General features: G+C 39.7%; 1 protein-coding gene across 1 annotated transcript in view; it reads left to right on the top strand.

Moving 5' to 3' along the window:
* The window catches only part of LOC138674480 (pinopsin-like), a 38,285-nt gene extending 23,768 nt beyond the window's left edge, over window positions 1-14,517 (top strand). The window contains exons 3-4 of the mRNA XM_069762317.1: window positions 2,684-2,929; window positions 14,166-14,517. Coding sequence (XP_069618418.1) covers window positions 2,684-2,929; window positions 14,166-14,300 — 381 coding nt within the window. The 3' untranslated portion in view covers window positions 14,301-14,517. The remainder of the gene's footprint in view (window positions 1-2,683; window positions 2,930-14,165) is intronic.
* Window positions 14,518-14,743: the final 226 nt, after the last annotated feature.

Genomic DNA, 14,743 nt, shown 5'->3' with positions numbered 1-14,743 from the left:
ACTCCTTCATCAGGAAATACCACATAAGAATCATTCTTATGTGGTATTAGAAACAACTGAAAATATGTCTTATATTCTAAGTTCTTCAAAGTAGCAACCTTTTGCTTTGATGACTGCTTTGCACACTCTTGGCATTCTCTTGATGAGCTTCAAGAGGTAGTCACCGGAAATGGTCTTCCAACAATCTTGAAGGAGTTCCCAGAGATGCTTAGCACTTGTTGGCCCTTTTGCCTTCACTCTGCGGTCCAGCTCACCCCAAACCATCTCAAATGGGTTCAGGTCTGATGACTGTGGAGGCCAGGTCATCTGGCGTAGCACCTCATCACTCTCCTACTTGGCCAAATATCCCTTACACAGCCTGGAGGTGTGTTTGGGGTCATTGTCCTGTTGAAAAATAAATGATGGTCCAACTAAACGCAAACCGGATGGAATACCATGCCACTGCAAGATGCTGTGGTAGCCATGCTGGTTCAATATGCCTTCAATTTTGAATAAATCCGCAACATTGTCACCAGCAAAGCACCCCCACACCATCACACCTCCTCCTCCATGCTTCACGGTGAGAACCAGGCATGTAGAGTCCATCCGTTCACCTTTTCTGCATCGACATGGTGGTTGGAACCAAAGATCTCAAATTTGGACTCATCAGACAAAAGCACAGATTTCCACTGGTCTAATGTCCATTCATTGTGTTCTTTAGCCCAAACAAGTCTATTCTGCTTGTTGCCTGTCCTTAGCAGTGGTTTCCTAGCAGCTATTTTACCATGAAGGCCTGCTGCACAAAGTCTCCTCTTAACAGTTGTTGTAGAGATGTGTCTGCTGCTAGAACTCTGTGTGGCATTGACCTGGTCTCTAATCGGAGCTGCTGTTAACCTGAGATTTCTGAGTCTGGTGACTCGGATTAACTTATCCTCAGAAGCAGAGGTGACTCTTGGTCTTCCTTTCCTGGGGCGGTCCTCATGTGAGACAGTTTCTTTCTAGCGCTTGATGGTTTTTGCAACTGCACTTGGGGACACTTTCAACGTTTTCCCAATTTTTCAGACTGACTGACCTTCATTTCTTAAAGTGATGATGGCCACTCGTTTTTCTTTACTTAGCTGCTTTTTTCTTGCCATAATACAATTTCTAACAGTCTATTCAGTAGCACTATCAGCCGTGTATCCACCAGACTTCTGCTCAACAGAACTGATGGTCCCATTCCCATTTATAAGGCAAGAAATCCCACTTATTAAACCTGACAGGGCACACCTGTGAAGTGAAAACCATTTCCGGTGAATACCTCCTGAAGCTCATCAAGAGAATGCCAAGAGTGTGCAAAGCAGCATAGAATGTAAGTAAGCAAGGACAGGGTCCTCTCTCCTCTGTACCAGTCTGTCAGTGTAAACCTGTTTACTGTAAAAGATATCTATAACCCTGTATGTAACCCCGTTCTCATGTACAGCACCATAAAATTAATGGTTCTATATAAATAAATAATAATAATAAAAGCAGTCATCAAAGCAAAAGGTGGCTACTTTGAAGAACCTAGAATATAAGACACATTTTTAGTTGTTTCACAATTTTTTGTTAAGTATATAATTCCACATGTGTTAATTCATAGTTTTGATGCCTTCAGTGTGAATTTACAATTTTCATTGTCATGAAAATACAGAAAAATCTTTAAATGAGAAGGTGTGTCCAAACTTTTGGTCTGTACTATACATACTGTATATACAGCTCTGGCAAAAATTAAGAGACCACTGCAAAGTGTTCAGTTTGTCTGATTCTTCTCTTTTTAGGTATATTTTTGAGTAAAATGTAAATTGTTCATTTATTCTATAAACTACTGACAACATGTCTCTGAATTTCCAAGCAATACATTTTGTATTTTTTTCTGATAAAGAAAAACCGTCAAAATGAAAGAAAACCCAGTGCTTTCCGATCTTAAATAATGCAAAGAAAACAAGTTCATAATCATTTAGAAACAACAATACTAATGTTTTAACTCAGGAAGATTTCAGAAATCAATATGTTGTGGAATAACCATGATTTTTAATCACAGCTTTCATGTGTCTTGGCATGCTTTCCACCAGTCTTTCACACTGGTTTTGATGCATGGCTTGTGACTATCCATCATCCTCTTGATTACATTCCAGAGGTTTTCAATGGGGTTCAGGTCTGGACATTGGGCTGCCCATGACAGGGTTTTGATGTGGTGGTCCCTTAATTTTTCCCAGAGCTGTATATATATATATATATATATATATATATATATATATATATCAAAATTTGTCGACATACGTATGTGAATAGGAATTATGTCAATCCAATTCACTTTTTTTTGCCTTGGGATTTCAACATGAACATTTTCCCCAATGGAAATCTTCAACATGGGGTAGCAGGGCATCACTTTACATTTTGCCACTAGCTGTAGAAAGGCTAGCTGCACCATTGGAATATCAAACTCTGAAGCTGCCTAGAACCTTTTTTATACAAGAAGATATCACTGCATGTCAAGAACAGAAGGAAATTATATCCTATGAAAGTCATCTATAGTAGACCAGACAGGTTCTGACATTATATACACGTTTACATGTACACAACAGGAATAAAAAGAAATGTGATTTGCATGTTTAGAACTGAGCACTGAGCCACAAAAAGCCATTTGTAACCATAATATTTATAATGCTTCTTTTTCTCTTAGCTGAACAGAAAAATAGAGGTTCAAGGGGGAAAAACAAACCCAGAAGAGGAGCGAAGAGTAGTAGTAATGGTGCTTTTCATGGTGATTGCGTTCCTTGTTTGTTGGCTGCCATATACAGTTTTTGCCCTTATTGTCACCATTAAACCTAGCCTCTACATTGCTCCTCTCGCTGCAACTCTACCAGCATATTTTGCAAAGACAAGTCCAGTCTACAATCCAATCATCTACCTCTTTCTAAACAGACAGGTAAAAAAATAACCTATGATGACATAGGACATTGACATACTGCAAGATTTCAAGTTCTCACTAGGATTATCTTTAGGTTTAAAAAAAAAATAATTAAACTGATGTCAGAACTGTCGAAATGAAGTGTGTTTTTTGATGTGTATGGACTAGTGTTGAGCATTCCGATACCGCAAGTATCGGGTATCGGCCGATACTTGCGGTATCGGAATTCCGATACCGAGATCCGATACTTTTGTGGTATCGGGTATCGGTATCGGATCCATAGGGATGTGTAAAATAAAGAATTAAAATAAAAAATATTGATATATTCACCTCTCCGGCGGCCCCTGGACATCACGCTGGTAACCGTCCGGCTTCTTTGTTTAAAATGAGCGCCTTTAGGACCTGCGAATGAGGTCGCGAGTTCTGATTGGTCGCGTGCCGCTCATGTGACCGCCACGCGACCAATCAGAAGCCGCGACATCATTCTCATTCACTAAACTCCTAATTCTAGGAATTAAGGACCTGCGAATGACGTCGCGGCTTCTGATTGGTCGAGTTTCCTCTCCTTCAGACCCTGGGAACCATCAGAATACCTTCCGATACTTGGTGTCCCATTGACTTGTATTGGTATCGGATATCGGTATCGGCGATATCCGATATTTTTCGGGTATCGGCCGATACTATCCGATACCGATACTTTCAAGTATCGGACGGTATCGCTCAACTCTAGTATGGACACATGCAGCAGAATATTGTGAAATTCCTGTGTCTGAAAATGCTTTCTGAACATTGTAATAGAGTTAGGTCTGCAGCATGATGATGGATGAATGCTGGTGAATTCATATTATCTCTTTTTGCAACATATAACAAGTTAGTCTATAGGAGCCAATGTATCTTTTATGCCCAGCATGTTCATGATTAACCCCTTAGTGACAGAGCCAAATTTTTTAAATCTGACCAGTGTCACTTTATGTGGTAATAACTCTGGAACGCTTCAACAAATCCCAGTGATTTTGAGATTGTTTTTTCGTGACACATTATACTTTATGATAATGGTAAATTTAGGTTGATATGCTTTATGTTTATTTATAAAAAATATCAGAAATTTGAAAAAAAATGTTAAAAAATTAGCAATTTGCAAACTTTGAATGATTATCCCTTTAATCCCGATAGTCATGCCACAGCAAAACATTAATAAATAACATTTCCCACATGTTGGCTTTACAACAGCACCATTTGCAAAATGTTATTTTATTTTGTTAGCATTTTAGGAGGATTAAAAATGTAGCAACAATTTAAATTTTTTTCAAGGAAATTTACAAAATGTATTTTTTTAGGGAACTATCCATGTTTGAAGTGAATTTGGGGGTCCTACATATAGGGAAACTCCCACAAGAGATACCATTTTAAAAACAGCACCCCCTGATATATTGAAAACTGCAGTAAGGAGGTCGTTTGTTAACCCTTCGGGTGATTTTCAGGAATTTATCTAAAATATGGTGGCGCTAAGTATCAAGCTCAATAACCCTGCTGCGACACCAACAAACATCCACCTACTGTTTGTAAAAAGAAAAACATTGTATATCAACTTGGTATATATCAGAATATATACCGGTACGCGCTGGGTGATAGCAAAGAGTCCAGTGATAGGATGTGAGACAATTGAATAGGACACGGAACTAAGTGTACAATGGAATATCCTAAAATAGCTGAAAAACACCAAAAATATATATAATCCCCTGCGATAGATGCAGAAAGTCTTTGAAGGTAAAACGGTGTTCCTACCTTGAATAGGAGTAGTCCCGGCTTAAGAGGCGGTAATAGTGCCGTAAATGTGCTGAATATACAGTGGGGCAAAAAAGTATTTAGTCAGTCAGCAATAGTGCAAGTTCCACCACTTAAAAAGATGAGAGGCGTCTGTAATTTACATCATAGGTAGACCTCAACTATGGGAGACAAACTGAGAAAAAAAAATCCAGAAAATCACATTGTCTGTTTTTTTTAACATTTTATTTGCATATTATGGTGGAAAATAAGTATTTGGTCAGAAACAAACAATCAAGATTTCTGGCTCTCACAGACCTGTAACTTCTTCTTTAAGAGTCTCCTCTTTCCTCCACTCATTACCTGTAGTAATGGCACCTGTTTAAACTTGTTATCAGTATAAAAAGACACCTGTGCACACCCTCAAACAGTCTGACTCCAAACTCCACTATGGTGAAGACCAAAGAGCTGTCAAAGGACACCAGAAACAAAATTGTAGCCCTGCACCAGGCTGGGAAGACTGAATCTGCAATAGCCAACCAGCTTGGAGTGAAGAAATCAACAGTGGGAGCAATAATTAGAAAATGGAAGACATACAAGACCACTGGTAATCTCCCTCGATCTGGGGCTCCACGCAAAATCCCACCCCGTGGGGTCAGAATGATCACAAGAACGGTGAGCAAAAATCCCAGAACCACGCGGGGGGACCTAGTGAATGAACTGCAGAGAGCTGGGACCAATGTAACAAGGCCTACCATAAGTAACACACTACGCCACCATGGACTCAGATACTGCAGTGCCAGACGTGTCCCACTGCTTAAGCCAGTACATGTCCGGGCCCGTCTGAAGTTTGCTGGAGAGCATTTGGATGATCCAGAGGAGTTTTGGGAGAATGTCCTATGGTCTGATGAATCCAAACTGTAACTGTTTGGTAGAAACACAACTTGTCATGTTTGGAGGAAAAAGAATACTGAGTTGCATGCATCAAACACCATACCTACTGTAAAGCATGGTGGTGGAAACATCATGCTTTGGGGCTGTTTCTCTGCAAAGGGGCTAGGACGACTGATCCGGGTACATGATAGAATGAATGGGGCCATGTATCGTGAGATTTTGAGTGCAAACCTCCTTCCATCAGCAAGGGCATTGAAGATGAAACGTGGCTGGGTCTTTCAACATGACAATGATCCAAAGCACACCGCCAGGGCAACGAAGGAGTGGCTTCGTAAGAAGCATTTCAAGGTCCTGGAGTGGCCTAGCCAGTCTCCAGATCTCAACCCTATAGAAAACCTTTGGAGGGAGTTCAAAGTCCGTGTTGCCAAGCGAAAAGCCAAAAACATCACTGCTCTAGAGGAGATCTGCATGGAGGAATGGGCCAACATACCAACAACAGTGTGTGGCAACCTTGTGAAGACTTACAGAAAACGTTTTACCTCTGTCATTGCCAACAAAGGATATATTACAAAGTATTGAGATGAAATTTTGTTTCTGACCAAATACTTATTTTCCACCATAATATGCAAATAAAATGTTAAAAAAACAGATAATGTGATTTTCTGGATTTTTTTTCTCAGTTTGTCTCCCATAGTTGAGGTCTACCTATGATGTAAATTACAGATGCCTCTCATCTTTTTAAGTGGTGGAACTTGCACTATTGCTGACTGACTAAATACTTTTTTGCCCCACTGTATCCGGGATTACGGATGTGCTCACTGATCCTGATTTTTAAGGATCGCTTTGTTCTCCCTACGTATAATTTACCGCAGGGGCACTCTATAATATAGATCACTCCTGTGGACAAACATGTAATAAAATCCTTAATTGGAAGGATTATTCCAATTAAGGATTTTATTACATGTTCGTCCACAGGAGTGATCTATATTATAATATAAAAAGGAAATTTTTAGGTCATCCACTTTCCCAGCATTCTATTGAATGCCATGATGGACAGACGAGACAGATGAAAGTATTAGGTATCGATATAGTATGCCGACATTGGAGAGGCGGGGATTTTATCAAAGCCATGTCAAGAATGGAGACAAAATGGATCTTTACTTTAGATACCATTATACCTATGGGTTTAAATGTGGGCATAGAACTGTTCGGCTTTCAATAAACCAAGGCATGGAGTACTATAAGCTATATAAGGATCATGTACATGGGGCAGGGATCATCCCTGAGGAAGGAGACAGGCGTCTCCGAAACGCGTTGGACTTTGATCCTTACTGCACCCCGTACCTATTCACGGCCACCGTCAGCGGTCACGTGATCTTCGCGTCACGAAGGTCCTGCGCACCATCCGGATTCACCGCCTACATCTCACGCGGCACCGGCTTCGCAGGACCCCGCGCTCTATATCGGAGGTCAGTTTTAGGTGGCTGCTACCGGCCGGGGCAGCCACCTGTTCTGGTAACGTTCCATTGCCCGGATATATTCAGCACATTTACGGCACTATTACCGCCTCTTAAGCCGGGACTACTCCTATTCAAGGTAGGAACACCGTTTTACCTTCAAAGACTTTCTGCATCTATCGCAGAGGATTATATATATTTTTGGTGTTTTTCAGCTATTTTAGGATATTCCATTGTACACTTAGTTCCGTGTCCTATTCAATTGTCTCACATCCTATCAGTGGACTCTTTGCTATCACCCAGCGCGTACCGGTATATATTCTGATATATACCAAGTTGATATACAATTTTCAGGAATTAATGCAAAGTGGCATGAGAAAAATGAAAATGTGTATTTTTATCACCTAAATGTCACTAACGTCTGAACAGGTTACAACAGCCGACAGACTCTAAGGCCACTATTTGGTCATGAATTGCCATGGCAAACATCAGGACCACACAGTCATGATCTGAGACCACCAATTGGGATAAAGAGGAAGCCCCACAGTCTGTTAACCGTTTATCATGATGTAGTCACTATTGACAGCAGCATCTAAGGGGTTAAATAGATTTGGACGGTGCAAACACTGATCATGGCTAATGCAGCAAGTTGTCAGATATAGTGGACAGCTGACAGCTACTGGATTGTCACCTGTATGAGGATACACAGTGGGGCAAAAAAGTATTTAGTCTGTCAGCAATAGTGCAAGTTCCACCACTTAAAAAGATGAGAGGCGTCTGTAATTTACATCATAGGTAGACTTCAACTATGGGAGACAAACTGAGAAAAAAAAATCCAGAAAATCACATTGTCTGTTTTTTTAACATTTTATTTGCATATTATGGTGGAAAATAAGTATTTGGTCAGAAACGAAATTTCATCTCAATACTTTGTAATATATCCTTTGTTGGCAATGACAGAGGTCAAACGTTTTCTGTAAGTCTTCACAAGGTTGCCACACACTGTTATTGGTATGTTGGCCCATTCCTCCATGCAGATCTCCTATAGAGCAGTGATGTTTTTGGCTTTTCGCTTGGCAACACGGACTTTCAACTCCCTCCAAAGGTTTTCTATAGGGTTGAGATCTGGAGACTGGCTAGGCCACTCCAGGACCTTGAAATGCTTCTTACGAAGCCACTCCTTCATTGCCCTGGCGGTGTGCTTTGTATCATTGTCATGTTGAAAGACCCAGCCACATTTCATCTTCAATGCCCTTGCTGATGGAAGGAGGTTTGCACTCAAAATCTCACGATACATGGCCCCATTCATTCTTTCATGTACCTGGATCAGTCATCCTGGCCCCTTTGCAGAGAAACAGCCCCAAAGCATGATGTTTCCACCACCATGCTTTACAGTAGGTATGGTGTTTGATGGATGCAACTCATTATTCTTTTTCCTCCAAACACGACAAGTTGTGTTTCTACCAAACAGTTCCAGTTTGGTTTCATCAGACCATAGGACATTCTCCCAAAACTCCTCTGGATCATCCAAATGCTCTCTAGCAAACTTCAGACGGGCCCGGACATGTACTGGCTTAAGCAGTGGGACACGTCTGGCACTGCAGGATCTGAGTCCATGGTGGCATAGTGTGTTACTTATGGTAAGCCTTGTTACATTGGTCCCAGCTCTCTGCAGTTCATTCATTAGGTCCCCCCGCGTGGTTCTGGGATTTTTGCTCACCGTTCTTGTGATCATTCTGACCCCACGGGGTGGGATTTTGCATAGAGCCCCAGATCGAGGGAGATTATCAGTGGTCTTGTATGTCTTCCATTTTCTAATTATTGCTCCCACTGTTGATTTCTTCACTCCAAGCTGGTTGGCTGTTATGTTTGCTAATGACAGGTGTTATGAAGGCAATCCAGAAACACAGTGTGCTTAGCGATCAGAGCGCACACAGTGATCTGACAAATACCCAAAAATACAAGAATGAGCTCTGAGACGTGGAAACTCTGTAGACTGCACACCTGATCCTATCCTAAACACAACTAAAAGCGGCTGTGGATTGCGCCTAACAACTACCTAGGCAACTCGGCACAGCCTAAGAAACTAGCTAGCCTGAAGATAGAAAAATAGGCCTGACTTGTCCCAGAGAAATTCCCCAAAGGAAAAGGCAGCCCCCCACATATAATGAATGTGAGTAAGATGAAAAGACAAAACGTAGGGATGAAATAGATTCAGCAAAGTGGGGCCCGATATTCTAGGACAGAGTGAGGACAGTAAAGCGAACTTTGCAGTCTACAAAAAACCCTAAAGCAAAACCACGCAAAGGGGGCAAAAAAAACCCACCGTGCCGAACTAACGGCACGGCGGTACACCCTTTGCGTCTCAGAGCTTCCAGCAAAACAAAAGACAAGCTGGACAGAAAAAAAGCAACAAAAAAGCAAAAAGCACTTAGCTATACAGAGCAGCAGGTCACAGGAACAATCAGGAGAAGCTCAGATCCAACACTGAAACATTGACAAGGAGCAAGGATAGCAGCATCAGGCGGAGTTAAGTAATGAAGCAGTTAACGAGCTCACCAGAACACCTGAGGGAGGAAGCTCAGAGGCTGCAGTACCACTTGTGACCACAGGAGTGAATTCAGCCACAGAATTCACAACAGTTGGCTATTGCAGATTCAGTCTTCCCAGCCTCGTGCAGGGCTACAATTTTGTTTCTGGTGTCCTTTGACAGCTCTTTGGTCTTCACCATAGTGGAGTTTGGAGTCAGACTGTTTGAGGGTGTGCACAGGTGTCTTTTTATACTGATAACAAGTTTAAACAGGTGCCATTACTACAGGTAATGAGTGGAGGAAAGAGGAGACTCTTAAAGAAGAAGTTACAGGTCTGTGAGAGCCAGAAATCTTGATTGTTTGTTTCTGACCAAATACCTATTTGCCACCATAATATGCAAATAAATTGTTAAAAAAACAGACAATGTGATTTTCTGGATTTTTTTTTCTCAGTTTGTCTCCCATAATTGAGGTCTACATATGATGTAAATTACAGACGCCTCTCATCTTTTTAAGTGGTGGAACTTGCACTATTGCTGACTGACTAAATACTTTTTTGCCCCACTGTAAGTCTCTTATATCTCAGGTCAGTTAAAAGGCGTATTGGCGGTCACTAAGGGGTTAAAAAATATGGTGGATAACCCAGTCTCTTTGCCCAAATTGCATTTCATCATATATATTCTATGCTCAGACTAATAAAAAAAGGCACTTGATGCCATTTCCAATACGGCGTCTTCCCATTTTTGCGTTTTTGTTTTTTCTTGTCCTTCCAAGAACTATAACTTCTTCTATTGGCATAATCTTATAAGGGTTTGCATTATTGCAGGACCAGTTGTAGTTTTGAGTGACACTATTTTACTCTTTAACGTACTGGAAAAAAGGAAATTGCAGTGAAGTCAAACTGTGAGAATAAATACACAATTCTACACTTGTTTTTTGAGTTTTGATTTTACGCCTTTCATTGTATTGTAAAAATGACCTGGCAATATGATTTTCCAGGCAAGTACAATTACAAAGATACCAAACTTGTATGATTTTTTTTCTTTTTGGTTCAAGTGGTGAAAAAAATAGATATAAAAAAAAATAGAAGTGTTTGGGTGGCCATTTTCTGAGCCCTTTAAAATTATCATTTTTACCTCGATGGAGCTGCATTTCCCACAACTGAAAAAATATCTGGTGCTTTCATTTTTCTTTTCTGCGATTTACATTTTTATATTTTTTTAAACTTTTTTTGTTTTTTCATTATTTTTAATTTGCCCTGGAGACTAGAAACTTGGATCGACTGATCACTTGTACTGTATTCTGCAAGATTACAGCATTATACTATTGCACTATTTAGTAAAATCATAATCTCCTATGAAGGCCAGCCACAGGCTGCACTTCACAGAAACAGTATCATGAATATATCCCACCATATATCACGGATCAGTATATCAAATGTCAGGAAGGGGTTAAAGAAGCACTCATTATCATATGTTTTTACATTAAATGTGTGAATATGTGCATGTAATGTAGTGTGAGTGTATTAATATATTATTCTCCTACCACTGCTCTCTCCAGTGTCCAGCATCATTTTGCTTCTCTTCTCAGTGACATCACTGTTCTGCAGACTCTCTGGATCATGCTGCGCTTTGTGTGACCCACAAATGACTATGGAGCTTCAGAACGAGGCTATGTAGGTTTTCATTGTAAAATAGACTTCCAGTTCATGCATAGCACGTAGAGAGAGCCGGCTAATCGCAATTGTGGTGACGTCACTGAGAAGAGCAGAAGAACGGCGCTGGACACCGGTTCTTTTTTATTTAAGTGGTGAAACTATAATCCAAAGTTTGTTAAAAAAAATAAAAATTGTGCCATTTTCCAAGACTTGCAGTGCCTCAGCTTATTTTTTCCTTGCCGAGCTGATGTTTTTATTGATACTATTTTGGTGCTGATACGATCTTTGGATCGCCCGTTATTGCATTTTAATGCAATGTCATGGTGACCAAAAAAACGTAATTCTGGTGTTTTTACCTTTTTTCTCACTATGCCGTTTAGCGATCAGGTTAATCCTTTTTTTATTGATAGATTGGGCAATTCTGAACGCGGCGATACCAAATATGTGTATGTTTGATTTTTTTCATTGTTTTATTTTCAATGGGGTGAAAGGTAGGTGATTTAAACTTTTATATATCTATATATATTTTTTAATATTTTTAAAAACTTTTTTTTCACTTTTGGCATGCTTCAATAGACTCCATGGGAGACTAGAAGCTGTCTTAAACTGATCGCGCTGCTACATACAGGCGATGATCAGATCACTTGTATGAAGCAGAATAAGGCTGCCGTCACACTAGCAGTATTTGGTCAGTATTTTACATCAGTATTTGTAAGCCAAAACCAGAAGTGGAACAATCAGAGGAAAAGTATAATAGAAACATATGCACCACTTCTGCATTTATCACCCACTCCTGGTTTTGGCTTACAGATACTGATGTAAAATACTGACCAAATACTCAAAGTGTGATGGCAGCCTTACTCACTTGCTATGATCGCCGGCCACTGGGTGGTGCTCATAGCAATCAAGCAATGACAACCATATAGGTCTCCAGGAGACCTCTGGTTGCCATGCCAACCCACCAGGCGGATTTCCAGCCCTACGGCTGAAATCATGTGTTAAATGCCGCTGTCAGAGTTTGACAGCGGCATTTAACGGGTTAATAGCTGCAGGTGGATTATGATTCCACCCACAGCTATTCTGGGCACATGTCAGCTGTTCAAAACAGCCGGAGCCCACATCAAAGGGAGAGAATCGACATGCACATTACTAGTATGGCACATGTCGCAAAGGGGTTAAAGATTGCTTCAAAGCATACAACACAACCACAAATTGATAAAATTGATTTATACCCTGTTGACACAACACACGTTTATAATCTGATGTGATCTTACACATAACACCACATTATAAATTCATACATCAGTAAAACCAAAGCATTATAATCATCACTATAAAACTATGCCTCTAGATAACTTCCTTCAGGGGTGTAGTTTTCAAAATGGGGTCACTTGTGGTTGATTTCCACTGTTTAGGCACATCAGGGGCTCTGTAAACGCGATATGATGCCCGGAGACTACTTCATCAAAATCTGCAATCCAAAGCATCACTCCTTCCCTTCCGAGCTCTGCCATGCGCCCAAACAGTGGTTTTCCCCCACATATGGGGTATCAGCTTACTCGAGAGAAATTGCACAACTTTTTCAATCTATTTTCTCCTGCTACCCTGGAGAAAATAAAATAATTGGGGCTAAAAGTTCACTCTTATGGAAAAAAAATGTGTTTTTTTTTATTTTCACGACTCAATGTTATCATTTTCTGTGAGGCACTTGGAGGTTCACGGTGCTCAACACATATCTAAATAAATTTCTTGTGAGGTCTAGTTTTCAAAATGAGGTCACTTGTGGGAGATTTTCACTGTTTAGGCACATCAGGGGCTCTGTAAAACAGGTACTGGATGCAGAAATAAATCTATAACCCACTATACAAATCAGTAGCCTATAGAGTAAGTGGTATTCATCTGCTGAGTGGATGAATGGCACACCATTTGTAGAAATTGTGGAAACCAAAGAATAAAGCCGAACATGTGTTCAAGAGAATACAGGACAAGAAAGTGTATAAAGATAAAATACCTTTATTAACAAAGTGGTAAGAGGTAGCACAACATACAAGAGGCGCCAGCGCAATCAATAAAAAGAAAACATAATCATGTGCAGTGAAAAATTATTATAAATTCAAATATATCTCACAATATATTGTGGGCTACAATGTGCACAACAATTATATCCAAGTACATTTAGGAAATAACGTGCCCCATTAACAATCAGAGCTCAGGACTGAGAGGAACAAAAAGCGCAAGGTACCATAAATAAATATGTGATGATCAAGGTATGAGTGCTTCTAGAATAAAATACCTGGTGATTATGTGGAAAGATTCACCATCTTAAGCCCAAGATGTAGGCAGAGAAGTTAGAAGGCTGACTAAACAGGATCGAGCACCTACATTATAGGACCAGGGAAGTGATAAAGGTGAAGCCTGGTTCATGTGAGACTTGAGAAGTAATAGGGTTAGGGCACGATTCCTATAAGGCTTAGGATGTAATGAGGAAAAATGGCAGGTCAGTTTTAGAATTTGGTGAACATGGTAATAAATAATTCAAAAAACAGTTGCGGAATTGCACTTTTTTTGCAATTTCACTGCACTTGGAATTTCATTTCCTGTTTTCCAGTACAAGATATGGTAAAGTCAATGGTATTGTTCAAGCCTACAACTCGTCCCGCAAAAACCAAGCTCTCACATGGCCATATTGACGAAAAAAAAAGAAGTTATTTTTCACATTACAAAGTTTCTAACCAGCTTGTATTTCTTTGGCTAAATACAGATCATAGTATTCAATATCCAAAAGTTATTTTGCTTATAAGCTCCACGTTCCCCATGGTCCTCATTTTTGTTCCAATCTATAGTGACTCAACTAATAAAAGAGCATTTCAAAATTTGATTAAAGTGTCCTAAAACATTAATTTTCAGAAACAAACTGTGATAAAACCTGTATAACAATGCTTTTCTTTCAGTTCCGCAGTTGTGCTGTAGAGCTATTGACCTGTGGTCATATTGACCTTTCTACCCCAGAAGAGGAAACCATATCTATGGCTGGACCGGTGGAAAGCCAAACTGCTCCGAAACGCAATCAAGTTGCACCAGCTTAACATCCACAAAATAAAGATAAACGACAATGATTCTATCCTGTATTGTAAGGAATAGTACTGAAGAAAAACTGTGTTTTGGGTGTAAATTAAACACAATAGAAATGACTCAATTTGCACTGATTGATATTACAGCAGCTGATAAAGTAGAGCAAATTATTTAATAAAAATTGTCATGAGATAGTAATAGAAACAGTATCATCTCATTATGACTGTAAGAAATAAACAATATAACATATTAAGTAAAGAAATGATTGCCACATTTATTGCATATTTGTGTTTGTTTAGCAATCATTATGGTTCCAATGCATTTCTATTGGTCTAAAAATAATGCCAAGGTATATATATATATATATATATATATATATATATATATATATATATATATATACCTTGGCATTATATATATATAGGTCTGTTCACATCTGCGATTGTTCATTTCATTC

This window comes from Ranitomeya imitator, chromosome 4 (assembly GCF_032444005.1).
Source record: "Ranitomeya imitator isolate aRanImi1 chromosome 4, aRanImi1.pri, whole genome shotgun sequence".
In the NCBI taxonomy this organism is placed as follows: domain Eukaryota; kingdom Metazoa; phylum Chordata; class Amphibia; order Anura; family Dendrobatidae; genus Ranitomeya; species Ranitomeya imitator.
Note: the sequence above shows the minus strand (reverse complement) of the source record. Positions and strands in the feature narration are given on the sequence as shown.